Source organism: Lissotriton helveticus, chromosome 7, assembly GCF_964261635.1.
Source record: "Lissotriton helveticus chromosome 7, aLisHel1.1, whole genome shotgun sequence".
In the NCBI taxonomy this organism is placed as follows: Eukaryota; Metazoa; Chordata; class Amphibia; order Caudata; family Salamandridae; genus Lissotriton; species Lissotriton helveticus.
The window spans coordinates 359,988,601-360,014,258 of NC_136068.1; the positions used below are offsets into that span (position 1 = coordinate 359,988,601).

At 45.5% G+C, this 25,658-nt stretch overlaps 1 protein-coding gene across 1 annotated transcript in view; it reads left to right on the forward strand.

The window, feature by feature from the left end:
- Nucleotides 1-25,658, forward strand: part of PIGU (phosphatidylinositol glycan anchor biosynthesis class U) — a 142,896-nt gene that overhangs the window by 65,327 nt on the left and 51,911 nt on the right. The window contains exons 6-7 of the mRNA XM_078652172.1: nucleotides 6,343-6,443; nucleotides 8,969-9,066. Coding sequence (XP_078508298.1) covers nucleotides 6,343-6,443; nucleotides 8,969-9,066 — 199 coding nt within the window. The remainder of the gene's footprint in view (nucleotides 1-6,342; nucleotides 6,444-8,968; nucleotides 9,067-25,658) is intronic.

The window sequence follows — 25,658 nt, forward strand, 5'->3', positions numbered from 1 at the left end:
AAAAGGGGATGATGGACGGAGCGTTTGAGCAAATCAAACACTCACCCCCAGTCAACTGATCTGGGTTTAATCCACCACCATTCTTTAGCCCACTCAGCCACCCCATTTCAGACATGGCTATGTGCAAATCAGTCTGACCCTGTGCCTCATGGGAACAGTACAGCCCGAACTGCCAAGCCATGTCTTCCATGGACCGGAAACAAGCATCCTGGGACCGGTTTCGGTTTCATAATCCTCATCAGCCAGGCTATCATGAATCCAGTGACCAAGTAAGCAAGGGACTCACGTCTGAGCATACCCTGCCACACTTAGGACGAACAAAGCGAAACAAAAGGGGATGATGGACGGAGCGTTTGAGCAAATCAAACACTCACCCCTATTCAACTGATCTGGGTTTAATCCACCACCATTCTTTAGCCCACTCAGCCACCCCATTTCAGACATGGCTATATGCAAATCAGTCTGACCCTGTGCCTCATGGGAACAGTACAGCCCGAACTGCCAAGCCATGTCTTCCATGGACCGGAAACAAGCATCCTGGGACCGGTTTCGGATTCATAATCCTCATCAGCCAGGCTATCTTGAATCCAGTGGCCAAGTGAGGAAGGGACTCACGTCTGAGCATACCCTGCCACACTTAGGGCGAACAAAGCGAAACAAAAGGGGATGATGGACGGAGCGTTTGAGCAAATCAAACACTCACCCTCAGTCAACTGATCTGGGTTTAATCCACCACCATTCTTTAGCCCCTTGTTCACTTGGCCCCTGGATTCAAGCGAACAGTGGTTCTGCCACAACTCACTTTACAAAGACAAGTAATTTTAAAGTCATGTATCCCTTTTCTCCATTGGGATATCAACAAATGTTTCTAGAGAAATTAACTAAACACATGATACAAGCAAAATAGCACAAATTAATTGTGGCATTCAGTAATTTAAATGACTTTGAAGTTACTTGTCTTTGTAAATTCAGGTGTGGCAGACCCACTGTTGGCTTCATGTATCTCTGTTGACGGCATAACTTTGTCCCTGCTTAGTTTCTCCATGGTGGCTCCTCCATCTTGCCGGCCCATGATCTGTTGTGTATAAAGCCCACATTGTGTGTCCGGTGCCCCTTCTGTCACTGTTTGGGGCTAGTTTTTGTGCGGTAGCTACCTCCCCCTGTATAGGGGGGACTTCATTGAGTCCTCTATGCGCTGCTCCCATCCCCCGGGCCTCACAGGAAGTCCCGATCTCAGGCCAGACCGGGCCACGTGTCCCAAGCCACATCTAAGCCACTTTGCCTGCCAGTGTATGTCTAGTCCCCCTTTCATCGCTGTGGACTATGTGGTTGAAGGCGAGGGGCGGGCATTTCCTGCCATCTCACAGGTCGTCAGAGAGAGAGGGAACACCTTTCACTTGCCACTGGCGCTCCCCTTTGTCTCAGGCCTCCAGTGGGTCAGCCTGGCCATAAAGGCCTGCCATGCCTACTGCTCACGGTCCTCTCCACAGGGTACAGCTCTACATGCGAAGGGGCAGCCTACGGCCTTGCCGCCATGGCCCAAGCAGCCACTCTGCTGACCCCATTCAGCCTGTTTGCCTCAGCCCGGGCTTTCCCCCAGAGGGTCAGGATGTCCGTGGGCAGGGGAGAGGTGCCAGTTTGCGTCCTTAGCTCTACAGGCGAACTGATGTTCCTAGGGTAGCCGTGCCGCACCAATGAGCCATTTGTTCCCCAGCAGCTGTTGCAGCACTGGGGTCCCTCTCCTCCCGGCCTCACGAAAGCCACTGGCTACATCTTCCACTGGCAAGGCCCCCTACATCCCTGTACACGCAGGGGGGGGGGCTTTCCGATGTGCCGCATTGTAGGGCAGTATAGGCTTTTTGTTGGAGCTTAGACAGATGTGGCCCGCTTCATCATGGTGTTAGCCATGCACCCCAGGATTTGGTAACTTGTTAATAACTTGCAATATGAGTTTACCGAATCATAATGTTGGTTTGCGATTCAGTATTTTGAAGGAGCGTGTTTAGGGGCTCCCTTTATACTGATACTGATTCGCAGTTGTATACATTATTGTTATGTGGCTGAATTACGGTTGCAAAACATTCTTTTTTTTTACCATCACCTCTAAGAAGGTGATAACCATTTGCAAATGGGAATAGGTCCCCATGCAGCCCTTTCCCCTTTAAAATTTCCAAAAACTATACAGTTTTTAAGAGTAGGCATTGTTCCCATGGACTCCTTGACCAGGGTTGATGAAGTTGGCATGAGTCTCTTCTTATTTCCTGTGATGTTCAATATGCCTACGGAGACTTGATGATCAAATTGGGCATCTGATCACTAGTATGTGGTTGACTACCCAGTATACTCAATAATCCTCACAAAAGAGCAAGCACATAAACTGGTTTTGGGATTAATTGAGATTAGAATGGGTCTGCATTTTCTCATGTCCATTGCAACAATTGTCAGATTTCTATGATTAACTGGAAAGAAAATACTTAGCCAGTTTATTTTTGGCATCAAGAGATTTCTCTAGATTTTGCCACAGCTACCTCCCCTCATCTGCAAAGTCACGTGGGTCCATCCATAGTCTTGTTCGTCATTAAACATATCAATAGCATTGTGTTAATTCACTAATCCCCAATTTCCTCTCCTTTGACACTAACATTTGTAGGCCAAAGGAGGATCCTAGGATAGTGGAACGGGCCCTACTCTTGTCTGAGCTGGAGTTGAGTAGTACTTTGTATTCTCCCCATCACCACTCCTGCCTTGGCTCTGGCTCATCTAGCCCCACTGCAGGCGTCTGTGCAGTTCTCATTGTTCGTCCTCCAAGCAACACCCTGGCGCTTGACCTCTGCATGGGGTGGAGAAAGGCCGACCGCTCTGAGCAGCCACAACCCTTCCTTACATGTTTTGGTGAGAAGCCATGTTATCTGGGATCATCACAGTATTCAAGGGCCAACCCTCCGCTCATGAGATTTTAGGACTAGAAGGACCTTGGGGTTTGGATGCAATCTGCACTAACCTGGTGAGCATGTTATCACAGATCCCCATGCTACTCCTAATGCATTCTCTCTCTGAGAACAAAAACCCTATGACCCTCTCATAGTACCTGACCAGCTAACATCACTTGAAAAATAAGCATTGTGAAAGCCAATAGGTCTCATCTTTTAATCCTCTTGGCCTTGTCCATGTTGTTTGTAGGGATGTGATTGCATTGGGGAACGCATACAAGGGAGAGAGCAGCATGGGGCTCACGGAGGGTTGTCGGATTTGTGCGGTGGAGAGAGAGGTTTTAAGCACATGGTGTAAAGAGCAACGCGTACCTCGAGGGTGGAAACATTTGGAATTTGAGGTTTAGGGAGAGAGCAACACATAGCACGGGTGTTTTCAGGGAAGGCGAAGCATATGAGGGAGAGAAGAGTATGGGGTAGAAGGTTTGTGGGGGTAAGCACAGAGAGGAGAGAGCAAAACAGAACACAGGCTATGGAGTGTGTTCTGGGAAGGGGAAATGCACACAAGAAAGACAGCAACAGGGGGCACAGAAGAGTCTGTTGAGGTAGAAGCGCACAAGAGAAGACCAGCACAGAGCAATGGGAGGGGAAAGCAATCGAGAGAGAGAACATCACTGAGTTCGGCAGTAGGTGAATGAAAGAGAGAGAACCATAGAGCTTGGGGGTGTTTTGCTTGTGGGGAAAGCGCAAGAGGGAGAGAGTATCACAGGGTAGGAGTAGCACTTAACAGAGAGAGCAAAATATATCCTAGGATTTTTCCGGGGAAGCACATGAAGGATAGAGCAGCATTGAGCACTGTGGGTATGGTGAGGAAAAGCACACAAGGGAGAGAGTTGGAAAACACATGTACTGTTATGGAGTTCTTAACCAAAGAGGAAAGTTCTTTAAAAAAGCAACGGGTGGCTGTAAGCCCACTTTAAGTTCACAATCGGTCTGTGGAACCAGGCAGCTTGGGCTGTCTGATATATGAGACCTAACTACATTTACATGTTATTCCAGCCAACCACAAGATGTCACTAAGCCCATAATGAATAAATCCATACTTGGCAGAACCACCTATCTTCGTTATTTAAATCATGGTTGTTCAGCTGCCTGAGACGTTTCCTGATTTGCTTATGGAAATAACCTGCAGTAGCACTCCAGCCCTCACTCCAGGCTACTAGTCGACCTACAGGCATTTTGTTGCTTTACAGTTCCCCATGTGATATTCTGATCCCAAGCATTACTGAAGCCTGTTCTCAGCACACAGTATGCACACATTTAAATCTATCTATTCTTGTACATAAATATCTGTTTACTGATTTAATTTATAGTGTTCTAAAATATTGCCACCTCATTGTTGATCAAAAGTGTCCCGACACAAAATTGGTAGTAATATTGCCTTTTCAGGTGACTTTTCCACCCCCGGTTTACTCACACTTTTCTACCTTTGGGAGTCTGGCCCTAGTTTCAGAGCAGGTGGTATCCAAATATGTGCTATCACTCCGTTTTAGTCGAGTATTTTTGGAATTTTCCCTGACTCCCTTGGAGCTGCCACCCCAACTACGTTTAAGGGTTCATAGAAAAATATCCTTGACGCTGTTCTTACTGGATACAGTAGGCAGTGAGTTTGTTGGGCAATCACAATGCTAGCGCAGAATAAATGGTCCATCTGAACTACACAAACAGGTCCTCAACTTCATTGCTTGCTTAGATATCGGTTGTACCCTATCCTTTCATCTCTCCCAATCCACCTCCCAACCAGTTGATTTATGGGCAGCAGAAAATATTCACCCCTTCTCAACCTACAGTGGAAGCAACTGCCATTCATTGGAAACAGTGCAGCAAAGATGAGTGCTGTTTCCTGATGATTGCTATCTGTTTGCTGGCACTGTGGCATAGAGTCAGTCCAAGAGATTAGTGACAAACTTTGGAGATAATCCATTCACTGGATCTCCTCTGTCTCTATACGCCAAGTGATCAGGCAGCTCTATATTTCTCTAGGACATGCAATATCCAACGTCCTGAACTCCATTGACATTCACAAGTTTTAATCATGTTAATAAAGAACACTGCCAACCTGTTTTCCTTCAAATTCTACTAGACTGACTAATCAACATCCAAATAGCTGTGGCTGTCACTCCTGGAGCTATGTCCATTTATGTCTTCCCTATCCTCATTATTCCCCTGTAGGTAAGGCAGCTGTCGTTGTGTTGCTGTTATATATTTTTAGCATGTTTTTTCTTTTTTCCTATGATTACCTTAGCTGAATTGCTTTAGCGGGGTCTGTTATTTCTCAGCTGTTCATTTATACTCTTACTCTAAAATATGACACCACACTAAAATAGTGGTTGAGGGGCACGAGAAGAGAAAGCGAGGCTGTCTATATTTGCATCCTCCTTCTTAAATGCATAACATAACGAAGCAAATGAGACCAAACAAGGTCAAGGTTAATTTCCCAATTTTAGAACACTCTATATTCGTTCCTGTAAGTCAATAAAGGACCTTAATGTGTCAATATCCCTTTTTTGTTCTGGGTGTCAGTTAAAAGAAATTGAAAGGTATGGCCTCATCCCCTCTCCCCCTTTTTCTGGTGGAACATTTCCCTTAGGATTTTACATGGCCTTCTTGCCTGTTGCACAATTCCTTCTTATGCCTACAGCATTTTGAGGTTTTATCCATAGGTTGAAGATATTAGTTGCCCTCACAGATAATGGATCTTTCTATTCAAAGAAGGCACTTGATTTTGTGGGGTTTCACCACAATCTTTCTCGTTCCTTCGTTCATTGAGGTCCTATGCTCAGGATTGTGCAGATGCCTTTTTCATCACCATTAGGTCTTCTATAGAGTCATGAATTAATTATTCCTCACAATCAGGTGAGGAACCATAATTTCATCAGAATCAAGGTCAACTGTCCCACTGATGTAAAAAAGGAGAACATTTGGCCTGCTAGACATGTCATGCAATTCTGGTTATGGAGTGTAGACTGTTTCCAGCCTGATACATTTGTGAGAGACCCACTGACCCCAATAGACTGCTGCTGTGAGTTTTCCCCGCTTAATATCATCCTTCAAATACTGTCCTTTTGGAGAAGAGCCTAAGTGTTTTAAAAGTTGCATGTACCCAGATTGGAGCATCAGAGAGATTTAAGATGATATCACAGAGGTCGAGTGATCAGAGGTTCTTTTTCTAAATTCTGCTTTAAGTAAAAAAATACAGATGAACAATGTGTATCTCAATTGTATGAGTGTAACTGGAATGAAAAAGCTGTTTCCTAAATTCTCAGGCGTTATAATTCTTCAGTCTCAGAAGATCTCCAAGTGTTCCTCTTTCCAGGACACAATGTTTCTAAATAGCTGTTTTTCTTTCCAGTTATCTCCTAAACCCGTTCACAGTGCTGTCTTGTGTTGCCAAGTCCACCTGCGCCATCAACAATGCCATCATTGCATTCTTCATCCTGGCCACCATAAAAGGTACAATTTTCTGACATTTCATTCCCTTTCTTCCAGTTTAGTGGGCAAGTTAATGTATGATTTTTTTTTTGTGTGAGAAACAAAAAGAGGCACCATGCATTCTGGAGTTAATCTGAGTGAACTTATTTGCAAATGTTACTGTGGTTTCTACAGGCTTGTTTTAAATGATGATTGCTTAGAGGCTAGAAAACAATAGGGGGCTAGACTCAGTATATTTTGGATGTGAATCAGATGTTTTGTTTTATCTGGTAATATCACAAAAATGCAGAGATATTCATATGTATTTGCAGATGCAGGAGGAGCTCCCAAAAAATTTAGATGATAAACTGCTTTGTGCCGGAGTCAAGTTACCACTAACCTTTAGATCCAAATTGTGCTGCAGGAACGACGTGGAACTCATCCGTCTCCTTCCCCATTGACAGTGCTGAACACATCCTAATCTGTGCTCAGTACTGAAGGCGAAGACGTGGAACGGGATATGAGAAAAAGAGACATTATCAGGTTGTTGTCACACAGCTTGCCTGGTCAAAGTGAGGCTCTCTTGGTGTTCTGCAGTCTCTCGCGAGTGACAGCTCTTTTATACTAAATAGAACAAAAGCCTGCTTTTACTCTTTGCTCTTTCATCAATTTCAATTGCATCCAGTGCTTTTTCTTTACATGAATTACACATGAATGGTACCCTTCTTCATAAACTTAAAAAGTACCAGAGAAGCGTCGGAGCAACGGATGCATTATAATAAACACGCAATATGTCAATTGCACAGTACCTTTCTCTTGCGAGAGCCAATGGATTTGTTGTGAGACTGGTCCTGTCCCAATATCCTATCCATAGCTGAAGTACCACATCTTGAGGCACGAAAACAAAGGTTTACTCAGAATTTGTAAATAACTCTGCGAAGGCCCAAGAGAAAGTGTTTGCAGCACAACGTAGAAGGTGATGCAGACTTCCAGTATGTAGGCACTAAAGAAGCCAACTGTAGTTTCACAATCCAAACACAAAATGTAACTCTTTACAGCTAATCACTAACCTGAGGCCTCTGCAGGCTAGATGTTAAAAAGAGCATTGAGTTAATACATACACTAGTGGTTCTTAACTCTAGTCTGCAGACCCCTGTGGGTCCGTGGCACCTGCTCAGGGGGTCCACAACTGTTTAGAAAATTAAATCATTTTTGTAGCCTAATAAAGCGTATATAGACAGAATTTCTTTTAATTTGAAGCTAAAAATTAAGTTGCTGCTGTTGGTTTGAATCATGAAAGCAACTGAAGTACAAAAACAGAATCTATTATGCGCAACATGTGGCCTCGAAAAAAGCACTGGTACGTGTCAACAAAAAGAGAGTATGCATTAAAGAGAAAAACCCCAGAGATATGCTAGAGTCTAGTATGCCACGCCCAACCTTTCCATTAAAATTTAAAAAAAACATTTTTTTGTTTAGTTCTTTATTTGTGAATTCAAGAACATATTTCATAATGTGTATATTTGATGTCTAGTGTTGTGTATTGCTTTGAGGTTCGAATCATAAAAATTGCTTATGCGGGGTTCCCTGCTTTCAGTGGGGTCACCAGATTCCAGTGGTGATTCATTGGTGGTCCTCAGGAGTAAAAATGTAAAAGAACGCTGACATGGACAAAACTGGGGAGCTAAAGGCATAAATCAGTTATTTGTGAACTAAGACCATATTTATAGAGTAGCTTCCTTCTAACCATAACAAGATATATAGGTTCATATATCTTATTGTGCTACCAAAAAGCAAACAGAAGTATGCAGCCAAAAGCCTAAAGCCCATTAAACACCGGGTAAAGCAGCCATGGCAGCCATGTTAAAAAAAGTACCTCTGACTGAGATATGTTAATCGGCTACCTACAGCTACTCTGGTTCTACGTCATGGCTATCTGTGCTGTATTAATAAACAGCCATCCTTCCTCTCTGAATATAAGGAGATTGGTTTCTTTTGAGAGCCCCGTGATGAACTGGAGATAAGACTGTGTGATGCTGTGCCTTAACGGCGGAAAACCTAGCACAACCTGCAGCCTTAAAGGCACAGTGCAGTTGTTTTCCCTGTATTTTCAGCCTGAATGCTTAGTATGCCCACACGGACATTGTGTTTTCTTTTTCCTATGTTTTTAATACCAGAGAGGTTAACAAGGTTACTTTTTAAGTAACTTCATGTTCATCTTATCCTAGAAATAGCCCAAATTAAAGAAAATGACTGTGAGCTAGATAGGGGTAGGTTAAAGTTAGTTTAAACATTTTTGTTTCTCAAAGGAGACTGTTTGTTCTTGCAAAAAGAGTGTAAATTATCAGTGTTCAAGAAATGAACAGATATTCTAGTTTTACAGTTGAGAAAGGTGTTCTTCCTGCTTACTATGCAAGCAGCAACCCACTGTTTCTTTATTTTATCTGTTCATCTGGGCACTTTGAGTAATAATTACCCAATTCATTACTTTATAACCAAATGTTTAAGGTGGCTACCATTTATGTCCTTTAAATTAACCAAAGATTTTGCTTTCTACCTTTTTATAGGCAGTGCCATTCTTAGTGCTGTATTCCTGGCTTTAGCTACGTACCAGTCATTGTATCCGCTCACCTTGTTTGCTCCAGCATTGCTGTATCTGCTACAGGTAAGGATCATTTTAGAAGATATGTCTAATTTTACATGAAACAACATCAGTTTGGACATATTTCACTCGGCATTTTGCATAAAACATTAAGGTTCGAGGCATGGGTGCTGAATTCATATCTATAGCATAGATCGCCGCCTAGTGTTGGGTCTGGATGATTGCACATTGTTGTCCTGGAAGAGTCTTCGAAGTATCACGAGATAGGTGGCTCCTCCCCTGGACTACAGTGCACATGGGCATCGACTCCATCCCCAGATTGTTTTTTTCCGCCATTGGGTTCGGATGCATATTTGATCACTCAAGTTCGGAATCAATAGAAACTTTCTTTTTGGCCCAAAGGCCTTTTCCTATATCGTCGGTATTGTCTTCCGATCGGTGCCCAGTTCTGTTCCAGCTCAGTTCCCGAGTCGAACATCCAGAGGAGTCGCGTGACTCTTCAGTGCTCGAGGCCCGGTCGACGCTACAGGCCTTCTTCCACACACCATCATGGAACGGAGCCCGTTCAAAAGGTGCCCCGTGTGCAACTCGAAGTATCCCCACATCGACGTCCACCCGGTGTGCAACAAGTGCCTGTCGCCTGATCACGATGAAGCCAATTGTATGGCTTGTTCTCGTTTCCGCTCCAAGAAGACGATTCAACTTCGGTGCGTGGCGCGCCAAGAGGCCCAGCAGACGGCACCTGACCCGGTGAACATTGTCGATACCGAGGGAGAAGAGGCAGACGAGCAGGAAGACCGAGAGCCGATTTCCAATCCAGCGGCGGAGGTCGACTCCAACTACGACGCAGACGTAGAAATGCTCGATGCAGAAGACATCGTCGACGAGGTAGGAGGCGACGATGGGGCCTATGGGGCCATGGAAGATAGCTCTAGCGAGGAGCTATGCCCCGTTCAGACAATATCTACGGCTCAGGTCGAGGGATCGCCACATGGCCTTACCCAAGATCTTGCACCAAGTTCCACAGTCTCGCCTCCGGGCCCGGCTACGGACATTTCTAAGGAGCCGCCATTGGTCAAATCGAAACCAAAAGAGAAAGCTTCGGTTTCTACAAAAGCGAAAGTGCTAGAGGCGCCGTCGAAATCGAAAGCGCGTGTCGCCTTGGTCGGCTCCACGTCTTCAGACCTGTTGGTGCAGACAAAGATAAAAAAGGTTGTCGAACAGGTGAAGTCGCTCAAGGGCGTCGAGCCGAAGACTGGGACACCAAAAGCACTTGTCAAGGTCGTCGACCCGAAGACTTCGGCGCCGAGGGCCGTCGACACAGACAAGGACTCTGAGCTGCAAAAGTTGTCGATCCTGCGCGTCGGCCGGACAAGGCAGCCGTCCGCCTCCTTCACGAAGCAGGTGTCGGAATCATTCAAACGCATTAAGGACAGGGCTTCCGCTGTCGATCCGAAAGATACTTCCACGCCGAAGCCTGCCGCCAAACCGCAAAAGTCGACAGCGCCTATCCAGTTTACGCTGCCGCCGAAAGTAGCGCCGAAAGCGTTCGCGCCAAAGAAGGTTGTCGAGGCATCCATGAAGGTGTCCACGGGGCCGAAGCCTAGCCCTGCAGTTGTGGGCACAACGCATCGATGACCCCTGCTGGAGGAGCAGTCAGAACAATTCATCGACGCCGACACCGGTAAACTTTCCATTTATAAACGAAAGATCACACCGGCACAGCCTATGGAGTCCTACACAATTCCTTTAAAGAAGAAGAAGGATTCCACAGATTCACCCGTTCTTGTTGAACTAATAACTCCACGTGGCCAGGACACTGCTCCAATCTCGCCCACTTACTCTGATGTGGAGGCTGGGGAGGGTGACTATGATGAGTACAACTACCCTGCTGACACTGATCCTGAAGATCAACATGACACATGGGCAGATGCTGCGGACCCAGGGGATCCACAAACTGCCCCAGACACTCCAGTGTATAATGTCAAAACGTCACCTACTGAGGACTCAGCGGCATTTAATGCGCTTATCGAGAGGGCAGCCAAGAATCATGACGTCCAACTCCATGCTGACCCTATTGAGGTGGATTTTCTTTTTGTCACCTTTTCCACCTCTGAGAAGACCGTTAAGACTCTGCCAATGCTGAAGGGTGTCTTAAAACATGCTGCAGACATTTTTAAAGAACCCACACGTGCCAGGGTTATAAACCCCAGGATTGAAAAAAAGTATAAGCCGGCGCCTGGGGACCCTACTTACATCAAGGGCCAGTTGCCGTTGGACTCTCTAGTTGTTTCTCATGCCCGGAAGAGGGCAAACTCACAAACTACTGGTGATGCTCCTCCCCCTGACAAGGAATCTAAAGTGCTAGAAGCATCAGGGAAGAGGTGGCTATCTGGCGCATTTCAAACACTCAGGCACTCTTGGCCAGATATGACAGGGCACATTACGATACACTAGAAACCCTGTTACAACACTTGCCAGATGAATATAAAGAAGCAGCAGAGATGCTCATTCAATAAGGGAAACTCATCTCCAATGCTTCTATTAAGTGTGCACTGGACGCAGCAGACACCGCGGCCAGGGCCATTAACACCAGTGTAATGTTACGGCGACAGGCCTGGCTCAGGATCTCCGGGTTCAAGCTGGAGATACAAACCACCATCCTCAACCAGCCTGTAAACCCTGATCACTTATTTGGACCTGAGGTGGACACCACCCTGGAAAAAATAAAAAAGGACACTGAGACTGCAAAGTCTAAGGGGGCTCTCCAGTCCCAGCAGTTCAGGGGTGGTTCTTTTCGTCGCTCAGGCAATAGAGGTGTTTCCAGAGGCCAGCTGTCCCAGCAAACACAGTACAATAAGAGTGGCGCGCAAACCACGTACAACAAACAGAGTAGAGGTGGCTATCGTGGAAACAGGGCAAAAGGCAGAGGTCGTGGAAACAACAGCTCCCGATCCTCCGCCACCAACAAGCAGTGACGCCTTGTCACTGCCCCCCGACCATACAACACCAGTCGGGGGGAGACTCCAGCAGTTCCTGCCAGTCTGGAAGTCCATCACCACAGACAGGTGGGTCAGAAAACGTATCCAGTACGGTTATTGTCTGGAGTTAACATCCACTCCACCCAACATACCCCCAAAACACCGTCCTGTGTCCACAGATCATTTGCACTTATTGCAGCAGGAGGTACTCGTCATGCTGCAAAAAGGGGCAATCGAGCTCGTGCCGGTGGAAGAAAGAGGCACAGGAGTGTACTCCCTGTACTTCTTAATCCCAAAAAAGGACGGGTCCCTCAGACCCATACTGGACCTCAGACCCCTAAACCAGTACATTCTATCAGAACACTTTCATATGCTAACACTGCAGCAGGTTCTTCCGTTGCTCAATCAGGGAGATTTCCTCGCCACATTAGATCTAAAGGATGCATATTTTCACATTCCGCTACATCCGTCACACAGAAAATACCTCAGATTCACCATCCAGAATCAGCATTACCAATTCAAATTCCTCCCTTTCGGAGTGACAACAGCGCCCAGGGTGTTCACGAAGTGCCTGGCGACAGTGGCTGCACACCTCAGGAGACAACATGTTCACGTCTACCCTTATCTGGACGACTGGCTTGTCCAAGCAAAGTCGGCCCAGCAGTGTGCTGCCAACATGTCCCACACCATTCACCTTCTTCACGATCTGGGATTCTCACTGAATTATCCAAAGTCACACCTTCAGCCCGCCCATGTACGGCAGTATCTGGGCGCGACAATAAACACTCTGGCAGCCAAAGCACAGCCAAATTCAGTGAGGATCAACAGCATTCAATTGCTGATACAGAAATTCAGACCGCAACACTCGCTTCCAGCACGAGTGTTCATGCAGTTGATAGGCATGATGGCCCCCTGCATCTTCATAGTCCTGCATGCAAGACTACATATGCGTTCGCTTCAGGAGTGCTTAGCACATCAGTGGACTCAGGCTCACGGACAGTTGAGAGACCTAGTGTTGGTAACCGGTCGTGCATACAACTCTCTGCATTGGTGGAATCCACACAACCTTTGCAAGGGACGACCGTTCCAGGAGCCTGTGCCACAGATCATCCTAACGACGGACGCATCTCTCCAGGGTTGGGGAGCTCATGTACTCCACTACACGGTGCAGGGACTATGGACAACGCAGCAAAAGAAGATGCACATCAACCTCCTAGAGCTGATGGCGATCTTCATGGCAATGAAGGCATTCAAGGTACATCTGTGCAACAAGGTCGTGTTGATCCGGACGGACAACATGACGGCCATGTACTACATTCAGAAGCAGGGAGGTACACACTCTCCACAGTTGTCTCATCTGGCTCAAAGCATGTGGAAGTGGGCCATTCAAAGGAACATCTTCCTCATGGCGGAACACCTCCCAGGCAAAGACAATCAGATGGCGGACATGCTCAGCAGGCACAGCCACCAAATGCACGAGTGGGAGATACATCCATCAGTACTCCACCCGTACTTCCAGCAGTGGGGTCATCCAGAGATAGACCTGTTTGCCACAAAGGAAAACGCCAAATGCCAAAGCTTTGCCACCAGGTTCCCGCACCCACAGTCGCAGGGCAATGCAATATGGATGAACTGGTCAGGCAGATTTGCGTACGCTTTTCCCCCAGCACCTCTAATACCGCTGGTGGCACGCAAGCTGAAGCAACACTCGATGACGCTCATCCTGGTTGCTCCAACGTGGGCACGCCAACCATGGTACACCACGTTTCTAGAACTTTCCGTGGTACCGCATCAAAGGCTGCGCCTCACTCCCAAGCTTTTGACGCAGAGCCATGGCGACATTCAGCACCCAGATCCGCAACAGCTCAACCTGGCGATCTGGCTCCTGAGGTCCTAGAATTTGGCTACCTCAACTTGCCTCCCGACTGCATGGATATCATACGGGAGGCAAGAAGGCCCACCACCAGAGCATGCTATGCGGCAAAATGGAAGCGGTTTGTCATTTATTGCGTAGACAACGGCATAGACCTGCTTGACGCGTCCACGCACAACATCATTTGTTATCTGTTACATCTCTACAAATGCAATCTAGCGTATGCTTCCATTCGAATTCATTTATCCGCCATAGCGGCTTATCTCCAAAACAGGCAGCATCTCTCCCTTTTCAGAGTGCCTGCCGTTAAAGCCTTTCTAGAGGGACTCAAACGAGTCCTTCCTCCCAGGACCCCACCTGCTCCTGAATGGAATCTTAATGTGGTCCTCACCCGACTAATGGGTCCACCTTTTGAGCCTCTACGTTCATGCGAGATTCAGTTCTTAACATGGAAAGTGGCTTTCCTGATAGCCATTACGTCACTGCGATGTGTTAGTGAGCTCCAGGCACTAACTGTACAAGAGCCATTCATACAAATTCACTCCAACTGGGTGGTGCTGCGCACTAACCCTAAGTTTCTTCCAAAGGTGGTTTCACAGTTCCATATCAATCAGACTATTGAACTGCCTGTGTTCTTCCAAAATCCTGAGACCGTGGCAGAAAGAATGCTCCACACTCTTGACGTCAAAAGAGCTTTGATGTATTACATTGATAGGACCAAAGATTTTAGGAAGACAAAACAACTCTTTGTTGCCTTTTCCGCACAACACAGGGGCAACCCCATTTCCAAAGCAGGTAGAGCCAGGTGGATCGTTAAGTGTATTCAGATTTGCTACCAAAAAGCTAAGCGCACTTTAACGATCCCCCCAGAGCCCACTCCACCCGCAAGTTGGGGGCCTCCATGGCTTTCCTGGGAAATATCCCTTTAGAGGACATTTGTAGAGCAGCCTCATGGTCTACCCCACACACATTTACGAAACACTACTGTGTTGATGTGCACTCCAAGCAGCAGGCAGCTGTAGGGCAGGCTGTTCTCAAAACACTTTTTCAGACTGCTGCAGCTGGCACAGGCGGCCGCCGCTAATGGAGGAACTGCTATATATTCTATGCTATAGATATGAATTCAGCAGCCCACATGCCTCGAACCGAATATGCTACTTACCAGTATGCATCTGTTCTTGGCATGTAGGGCTGCTGACATTCATATCGCCCGCCCTCCTCCCCGGCGCCTGTAGCGGCTGCAGCACTTACACTTACTCTTAGCATGGTCATCACTCACACTGTTACACTCCATCTTCGCCACAATGGCTACAAACAATCTGGGTATGGAGTCGATGCCCATGCGCACTGTAGTCCAGGGGAGGAGCCACCTATCTCATGATACTTCGAAGACTCTTCCAGGACAACAATGTGCAATCATCCGGACCCAACACTAGGTGGCGATCTATGCTATAGATATGAATGTTAGCAGCCCTACATGTCAAGAACAGATGCATACTGGTAAGTAGCATTTTCTATTTATGTTGTGAATCTGTTCCCTAATTACTTGTTGAACTGTTTTTTAGCTTCTGACTGGGGGGTGTTGTCTTTTTAGCAAACTGACAGTTAATGCATTTATTCTACCTGCTAATAGCCAGTATTTTACATTGCAATTAAGACTTTAGTTCCCCTTGGGAAAAACCAATTAATGCTACATATTGATGCGTAAAGGGTGAAGCTGTTTTTGCATAATCATCAGAGAGAAAATCTGTGTGAATTTGGAGAGACTAAACTGACACTTTTAGACTGTTCACAGTGGAAACAGACGGAGGAAACTTGTGCAAGCTAACAGTGACAGTAAACAATTGACGGTTTTGAAGTATATTATTTCATCTTTCTTCTAACATATTGTTGCTGCAGGCGAAAATCTGTATATCCTCTTGGGTGTCTGCGAAGATATAGATATATATATCACCGAATATCTGTATTTCAGTCAAGTGCTTATGTAGGAAGATCAATTTTTGTTTCACTAATAACCTTGGTGCCTTTTGACAAAACTGCACAAAACTGTCCATAAAAAGATGGAATCTGCCTTGGCTCCTTCACGGAACGTTCAACGCTGATCTGTCAAGTGTTGCCCATGAAAAAAAAGGTGGCGTCCCAAATGTGTAATTTCATATGTTATATTCCATAGGAATCTTTGCTGTCCGTTACAGAAAAAATGGCTGAATGGAATTACACCAAATTTGACAAAAGTTAGAATTTTACTCAGGAAGTATGCTTTTTTTTTATTTGGAATAAATAATGTTCAGCTGACTAGTCAATCATGATTAGTTGGCTAGAACATGAATATTATGTTGCTGCAGCCATTACAGGACTCAGGGACATGTTCTCTGAACCCTGAAAATAAATGAGAAATATATATATATGGGCTCAGGATGTACACACTATGACACTCAGTGGCATGTGGGTGCAGGGGGCCCAAGGGGCCAGGCCACAACGTGGACAACATGTTGTGGCAGCCATTACAGTACTCTGGGCCATCTCCCCCGCCCCCCCCCCCCCCCATTGAACTGCATTCAAGTGAAAGCCTGTATTGAGGGTCACAAAAAGTAAAACATGAGAAGGATGATAACAGATCTTTTTCACAATGCAACTCATTTGTTGCTGTTGGTATATTCCTTTTAGGAATCCTGTATGTATGACAACAGTGTGGCACACCTGAAGCCAGTTTGATTGAATCGAAGCTGTAGAACTTGAAGCATTTCCTTTAGAAATAAACAGAATGAAGGAGTTATGGCATATCATTGTCATCCATGTCAGTATAACATTCAAACAAGCAGACTACAACATGTACTTTTAACACCAGTAAAACTCTTTCTGTTAACTGCCTTATGATAAATCAGAGAATGCAGAATAATGCTAACATGCAGTCTGCTCAAGCAAAAACCACAAAACATGCACTATGCCTTTAAGAGCCTCACTCTTCCTCCTGTGTTCCATCATCCCCTAGAGGCAATATTTAGGTTAGTTATTCTGTACCGCTCCTTACAACCAGATCCTGAAGGTTTGAGCTCTGCTTTTTTGTCGTTTTCACTTCAAAAGTCTTTTGAAGTTGGTTTAAACTATTTTACTTGATTTCCTTTAGAACTAGGAAGTTTTTTCACCTGTTTCCTGACTTTAATCTTTTTCATTTTCCAGTCCAAATGCCTTAACTTTTTATATGATGGGTGGGGGTGCCCAAGCAGATTCGAGAAAGTGTTGGGACACAGGAGAACCAACTGTTGCCTGGCATGGGATAGGAGACTACCAGGAAACAGTGCACTGCTGTACAGGGGCTACATACAGATGAGCCTAGAGACATTGAAACGTAAACCATATAAAAGAGAGATGTCTCCAGGTTCTTTGTAGGTGAAAGAGAATGGGTAGGGCTATTAAAACATGTTATTCTGCTTGATCAATATGTGGCACAGCTACTGTGCCAAAATGTATTAGTCAAATGTAATATTGTTGCTATATATTGTTAAAGTTGGAAAAAAGAATAAGTAAAGTTTTTTTTTAAGTTATCTGCCTGTGGTAAGAAAAAAGCCCAGTCAGAACAACATGAACTCTGTTTGATATTTCTACCAGAGGGTCATCACCTTGATAACTTAGGACATTGTCTGAAGATATCCAGGAGGACTCCGAAGGACAGACAGAAAATCAGGCAGTACAATCTACAGGAGAGACTCCAGAAAGCGGCTTTGGGATGTTTCGATGTCTGAGAGGAAAATTGATCATCCACCTCAGCACCCTCCTCATGCTCAAGGGACTACCCAAGAGGTAGATCTAAGTAGCGGAGAAGAAAGGAAAAAAGATGATGTTCCCATTCAATAGCAAGACCAGGTACTGTTGCCTAAATGATCGCTGCCCAGACATGGGGCATCCATGAGGGAGAAGACACAGTAAGTTGACATTGAAACTGCCTTTGACATTGGTGTCTCCTCCCTCAATGTTAACTCCTAAGAGACTCTCTCCATCAACATTAATACTGCCAGATTCAGAACTAAAGACCACATTCTGGATCTTCTTCAGAACTGAGGCTTTCAATGGATTGGCTTATCGCCTCAAAACGAGAAGAGTGCTACGATCTTCTGAATTTGAAAATTCAAAAAAGTACTCTCCCACAAGAGATGATATGCTGTGGTCAATTTTTCACCTACTCCTTCTACACAGAGATCAAACTCTCCAGATTTATCACCAGCACCACTGTCTACTCCACTACTTTGAACGTCACCACAGGGGCTGAAGTCACCAGTGGTCCCTCGGGTAGCGCTGGTGCCACCTGAGCCTGCATCTAAAGAGACTTCATGCAAAAAAAGATCATGCATTCAATCTAGAGCTTGCAGGATGTCTCATTCTCTTTCAAAGCGCTCTAGCCACAATAGTGAGACATCAAATTCTAAGCGGACCTCTAGGAGACGTAGTCACTTCCCTTCATGGTCATTCTATACATCAGGCCGTTCCTCTATCAGGAATTTGTCTCCTCCATTAACTGACTCTCCACTTGCAAGAATATTGCCCATGGATAACATTAATACCTTTAATTAGGTATTATTAAATGGAGCAGCAAAGCCCAACATTCCTGTACTGACCACTACTATGTTGATTATTTTTGAGAACTTCCATAACAGGGCAAGATGTAGGCCGTTATTGGAAGGGAACTGGGCATGAAGCAGACACAGGCATGAAGACAGCAAGTGCTACATACAGCCTTGCTAGGCTTCTTTAACAGATGTCTATGGACCTCTTTATAAAAATGTACAGAAAAACTGCCATGAGAGAACAGGCACGATTTTCAAGAGATTCTTCAGGAGATAATGCTAGTGTCCAACCAGGTTATTGGTGTTGTAGCAGGTTCTTCTAAATTGTGTGCTCATAGGTACTGGCATGGATTTTGTCTTGGGCGCAGTTTCTAGTTATGCCTTACAGGGTTGAAACCCGATGCTCAACAGAAAATCCTCAAACTGCCTTTAGCAGGCACAATATATTATTTGGATCACACACGGACGATGAGATGACGAGCATGAAGTCAGATATAGATACCTTAAAGGCAATTGGTCTAGAGATGGAAAAAAATAATACTAGAGACACATAAGCCCTATTAAAGGAAGTATTTCCCACAGAGAGTTTAAAAACTTCAGTGGCAGCCGCAACAACCAAGGCTGCATTTCCACCAGAGAAGACCAATCAAAAGCAAAGGAGGCTCAGAAGACCTCGACACCTGCAGGACATCCTCCCCCCCCCCCCGCCTGGGGGGCATGAGTTGCAGAATATAACAATTTTGGAGTGGTTATTCACTCAAGTTTGTGTCCTCTACCAACTGTACCACCAAAGAAATCCTTCCAACTTGTATGAATTTGCAGATGAACAGATGAGTTTAGAAGCTTGTGGTGGAGGAAGTTCCATCCCACCAAAAAGGGACAGGAATTCATTTTCATTTCTTTTTGGCTCACAAAGGGACACCTGCAGTAATGCAAATATCATCTAGATTAAACTTGTCTGATTCTGAGGATACAACTAACACCCAAGAGCTTGACGCAAGTGGGCCAATGGAGGTCATTGAATCTCAAACCCAAGCCCCACGTGGTTCACCTAATTATGAGGCTTGTGTGGAAAAAAGGAGGCGGGTTCTTCATAACAGGCATCCAAAGACAGCGAAGTAGGGGTTAAAAAGTGTTACTGCGTCTGATGCTTCCACTTCGACACAAATAGCAAAAACACCTACAGATCTAACTGGAGGTGGCCCAGATCATTGTCCCAGCTGTGTGGTTCAAATAGTGGCTGAGCTAGCAGGAAGGTCAAAGACATTTTGAGTGCAGAGCTGTCTCCAATACTGACATGCTTATTATCCATTGAGCAAGGGCCAAAAACCTGTGCAAATCTGACACCACAAGTGTATGAGTTGGGTGAAGGGTAAAATGAAACTCGAAGAGACACAGTCAGGCCCCGCAGAGGTTCTGTTCTGCGAAGCAATGGTGAGAGCTCTGATTGCACTGCCTTATCCTGTTACCAAACACGACATCGCCAAATATGACAACAATAGTCCCTGCCCAGCGAACAGTTGAAAATCAGTTGGAGACTCTGGCCTGAGGGAAGTCAGTACAGAACTCTCAAGAACGGAAAACCAAAGGAAACCCCCAAAACCTCCAGTCATTAACCTACCCTCTAAATCATGCCTGTATATAAAAGTTATGTCTGGCTTTCCAGAATTGCGAGAAGGCCAGCTGGAGTCACACAAGGAGTTAGTAAACAAGTGTCTGAACTGGCTTAGTATGAATAGGAAATTTCCCCTATCACTGGCACAATATATTCTTTTGGTGCACTGGGTCAGGTGGATTGGGAAGGGAAGGGTGAACAGGACAGGGGACTGTATTATTGTTAACTTTAGAAACCCAGACATTGTGCAAATTGTTGTTTGGTGATATGCACAGGAAGGAATGAAATACAAACATTGTGCTTTTGCCACTAGATTACTTTTACAAATCTTGATTTTTTTGCCAACAGGGGCCACCACAATTTTAACCCCAAATACCCAGTAAATAATTCTCAAGCCTATCATAGCCAACACAAGTACATAGGAATTTTACTATCCTTGTCTGAAATAGGTTTGACCCATTGGAAATGGTCAGTTGATTTTGTAACAAAGAGATTGGACAATCTAGCATCTGCCTTGGGGGAAGAGATATTGGATCAGATATTGAAGGGACAGCCACCATCATTTGAGGCAGGGATTTAATAGTAGCTTCTCTCCAGTTGCCCACAGATTTAGCCCATGAGCTCCCATTTGGTGCACTACCTAATATACATTTAGAGCAATCCAATACAGCCATACAAATAACAAACCTGAATTTCTTGTGCAAGCATCAATATGACCAAGTGAAGGGCACTGTAATGGTTGCGAATGTGGTGGTGGTGGATAATCAGGCTCCAAATAGATTGAGCAGTAACCATCTGGTTGTGAGATTTGAGGACAGGGTCCCCTGGAAGGCTAGCTCGAAACAAGGAGAGTCATCTTGTAGGGGTAGGGAAACAGAATTATGAATAAGAGGTCCAACCAAAACGTTTAGTGAGGGTACTCTCATGGAATGTTGCTGGGTTGGCCTCTAAACCTGATTGCATGGAATGGGGCCAGTTTATAGGGTGCAGTGATGCATGTTTATTACAAGAAACCTGGCTTACTATTGAAGAAAATAGGAACCTTCTCCGGGGTCTCACTGATACCTGGTCCTTTTAAACCAACAAAGAAGAAATTGGCACAGAAGCTGAAATATAAAATACATATTTATTTACCTCAGATGAGGGAGACTACGTCACACAATACCCTCAGAAACTGTGTGAGGCAGTCTAAGGAGTACAGAAAACAGGGGCCTTATATATGCTTAGGGTTACATAGTCAGTATAAGACCAAGGGGAGGTCCTGGCTCGTGTAAGTATGCAAAATGCCTAATATGGGCATGCAAGATCAGCTTGCTCAACAAAGTGGGAGGAGAGTTACTTCTTCATACATCAGCAAAAATAGCCTGACAGTTGCATTCTACTAGCTATGCCCTTCTGAGCATGTGCAAGGCTCCGAAGAGGGAAACAGCACATGGCGAGCACATGGCTAACTAAAATGGCTGCCAAGTACAAAAATGGCTTTCAGCTCATGCTAACAAATCCCTGCAATCTTTAACACTATGGGATTGCTTTGCCCCCAGAAGGCAGCCCTGCTACTTGCGAACTGCCCTGCTCTCTGAGAAGGAAGACTGGACCTGATGCCTTTGTCCCAGGCTCACCAAAGTGACTCCAAGGGTCAGTTGGCTGACCTCTTGTCTGAGGTACAGGGACACAGTAAACTCCAGAGGCCATCATTCAATTGGCAAACAGACCTGCTGCACTGAACCTGAAAACTCGACCTGCTTGAGCCTTGCTGTCCTCCGTTGGAGTGAGGTGCCTCCCCAGGTCCTGTACCCTTGACTGGCATAATTTGAGCTTCTCCTAAGAAGAAAGGTGACATCCTGAAGTTTTGGCCTTTTCGTGCTGAGACACTGAATACCACGACAACTGCCAATGCGAAGCTAGGGTGAACCCAACCCTTTGTGCTACAGCAACCGCCAGAGATGACTGGTAACGCGAGATCTGCACTTTGTGCTACAGCAACGACAACCCGTGGTGACCGGTAATGCGAGGCTCCAGCAACGACCATCCTCAACACAGAACTGGCTATATACAACACTCTACCTGCTCCTTGCGGCCTTTTCCCCGGCTAACAGAAGTCTTTGCGCCGGACTTTGAGGTGGTAACATTTCAGCTAGACTAACCTGGTCCCTGTTTACGGCCCATGCTCCATCATGGTTGGCTTGAACTTGTGACTTTACCCCAGTCTGGCACGTACATGTACCCATGAGCAGCTCTTTGTCCTTTTAGGTGCTATACCTACCTATCTTCAGTTCTAGTGATTGGATTTTTGTTGTTCTAGTCTCATTGTATACATTAACCCATTCCATGCTTATGACGAGCTCAGCTTGTCATGAGGCACAGTGGAGCTGTGCTCATGACGAGCTGAGCTCGTCATAACTGCCGCGGCCTGCCCACGCGCAGCTAATTCCCCGCCTGTGCAGGCGTTCTATGGGAGTAGGCGGAGTCGTGACGAGCCCAGCTCGTCATGAGTACAGCTCCACTGTGCAGCATGACGAGCTGGTCTCGTCACGAGCACTACGGTGCCGCCCCCCGCACCGCGGGGGAATTAGCCCCGCATGGATGGGGTTAAAATATTTCATATTTTTCAAAAGTAGTTTGGTATTTTTGTTGTGTTGTTTTTCCTTTATTACTGTTTTTTGTGCCGCATAAATTCTTTACACTTTGTCTCTAACTTAGGCCTAACTGCTTTGTGCCTGGATACCAGAGGGTTAAGGGCAGGTTAATTTAGAGACTTTTGTGGTTAACCCTGGCAAGGATTGTGGTTGTTGCCTGAGTAGGGCACTCACCCCCCCACCATTGACCTTGTTTTTTGCAACTTTGATGGTAATGCCCTAGTCAGAGAACTTGGATTACAGGTAAAGGACAGCTGGGAGTGTCCTTATTTCTCTTATTAATTCACATGAGAAAAACCCATTGAGGCAAAGAAAAGGACTATGAGGATTAAAGGGTGAAAATTCGAGGGCTAGCTAACTTTCTGTCTAGAAACTATGTCCTTTCCTGCCGGTGGCACTAAGACCTCTGTGGCGGTTTGCAATCCACCTCTACCACAAAAATATCTCTTTTTTAACCACGCCACTGTCTTGCCTACTATTTCGCCATTGACCAGAGCTCCCTCATCTATGACAGGTTCATCCACTAAAACCTTCCTGAAGTCAACTATTGTGCTTAGCTAAAGGATCAAGGACCAGATGCCCATTTCTTCTCAGAGGAAGACTAGGAAGATCCCATTTAATATAGCTATTACAATGCTGAAGAAGAGGAGCAAGATTTGTACTATCATCATACTCATACGACGGAGCTTGCACAATGATACTCCCATGTGAACCAACACTTCTGACGCATGTGAATTTCCTTACTTGCCTGCAGAAAGTGATGCAAGACTTCCCCCTAGGTCCAATGTAGAAATTGAATCATAGCTCTGCAAATGCCTGATCCAGTTACTACTACAAACCAACATATAAAATAATGCCTTTACCCACTCCTTAGTAGGAAGAGGGAGGAAGTGGGTGAGATGGAAAAAGAGCCAAAGAAGGTGTTCTATAACTGAAATATGACAACCTGGAGGATAATGTTGCTGCACTGAAAGCTTCATGTTTACTTCATTCCTTATGAGACTAGTAAATATCACTAGTTGATCCAGTGAGCAGCTATCAAAGTTGAATTCATATTAATGAAAGACAAACGCTGTTTATGTTACCATTTCAAGTATAAATCCAGGACGTGAATTGAAACCATGCCTGTACCCTTAACGTTATGGAATGAAGGTGCACTTGTCAAGAAGAAAACTGATTCGTTTCCTGAGCTTGTTTTCAGAGCAACTTTTCCAAAAATCCTTTTTGGCTTTAACTACCTGATTCAGCCCAGAGGACAAGTGAGGCCTGATTTAGTCAGAGCCAACACAGCTTAAGGAGGCTGATCTTCTTTATATGGGTCTCCAGAGAGAGAGAGAAGGGAGTTACGATTTTTCTAGGAAAACGTTTAGTGCTGTTGCAGTCACAACAATCAAAGTGAGCTCTCCCCTAACCATCCTGCAGTGGATATCTCAACTTTGTAGCACCTTAAGGTATCTTGATGGACATCCAGCTAGCTGTGTCAGTAGTGTTTGTTACTGTAGGTGTTTTTACATGAAGTATACACCAATCAGTCAATGCTGCTGTAACACATTGGCACGGATAGCACAAAAAAGCTCCCTTGAGCAGCGGGCTGACGAGCCTGGGATCCCGCACCTACGCGCCTGAGTGGTACTATACCTGGCAGATATTGGCAGCCATCGGCAACCCCAGTACACGGCCTATCCCTGCTGATGAGGGGTAGTACCCCGAAACACGTGTCCAGGGATGGCGAAGACAGCGAAGATAGCAGAAGATCGAAAGATGATGCATCGCGAACACTTTACTACATTGACCAGAGTCCTTAGGGGCGACACCGCCGGTGCGTGAGTAGTGTGCGACCCCACCCCCATTTGTAACTTTAAAGCTCCCTTGAGCAGCGGGCTGACGAGCCTGGGATCCCGCACCTACGCGCCTGAGTGGTACTATACCTGGCAGATATTGGCAGCCATCGGCAACCCCAGTACACGGCCTATCCCTGCTGATGAGGGGTAGTACCCCGAAACACGTGTCCAGGGATGGCGAAGACAGCGAAGATAGCAGAAGATCGAAAGATGATGCATCGCAAACACTTTACTACATTGACCAGAGTCCTTAGGGGCGACACCGCCGGTGTGTGAGTAGTGTGCGACCCCACCCCCATTTGTAACTTTAAAGCTCCCTTGAGCAGCGGGCTGACGAGCCTGGGATCCCGCACCTACGCGCCTGAGTGGTACTATACCTGGCAGATATTGGCAGCCATCGGCAACCCCAGTACACGGCCTATCCCTGCTGATGAGGGGTAGTACCCCGAAACACGTGTCCAGGGATGGCGAAGACAGCGAAGATAGCAGAAGATCGAAAGATGATGCATCGCGAACACTTTACTACATTGACCAGAGTCCTTAGGGGCGACACCGCCGGTGTGTGAGTAGTGTGCGACCCCACCCCCATTTGTAACAAAAAAGACCTCCTTTCACCCAGAAGTGCAGGCAAAAATGTAAGATATTGTCGTATGATGGACGCCTGATGGTGTTAAGTTGGCATGTGAATGATGTGCTGCAGAATAATTCAACTGAAACCAACAGGGCACATTATGTAGTCCCTTTACAAACAAGAAGTTATTCTATTTGTGGCTCAACAGCAATGTCACATTTGAACAACCCACAGCAAACAATATGGTAACCCTAGTACTTCCAAGCATACACCACATCATTGAATACTACACACAGAGATCTGATTATTGTATTTCATTCCTCCCATGTGCTCACGCAACGTATCAAAGCCATAGTAGATGAGAAACGTTGAGACCGTATAACTATTAATGAAGCAATATATAAGCAATATATACCAAGAGCTGTTTCCTCTGTAAAGATGAAAAACCATTGAATTTCCCCGCAGGTGTTGGCATGTGCTTTTTGCTTCTAAAGTTCTGTTAAAGTATAATTTTGTTTTCATTGTGTCAAGTTATAAAGTCGGCTTGTAAGCTTTATTAGTCTTAAAATCAAATGT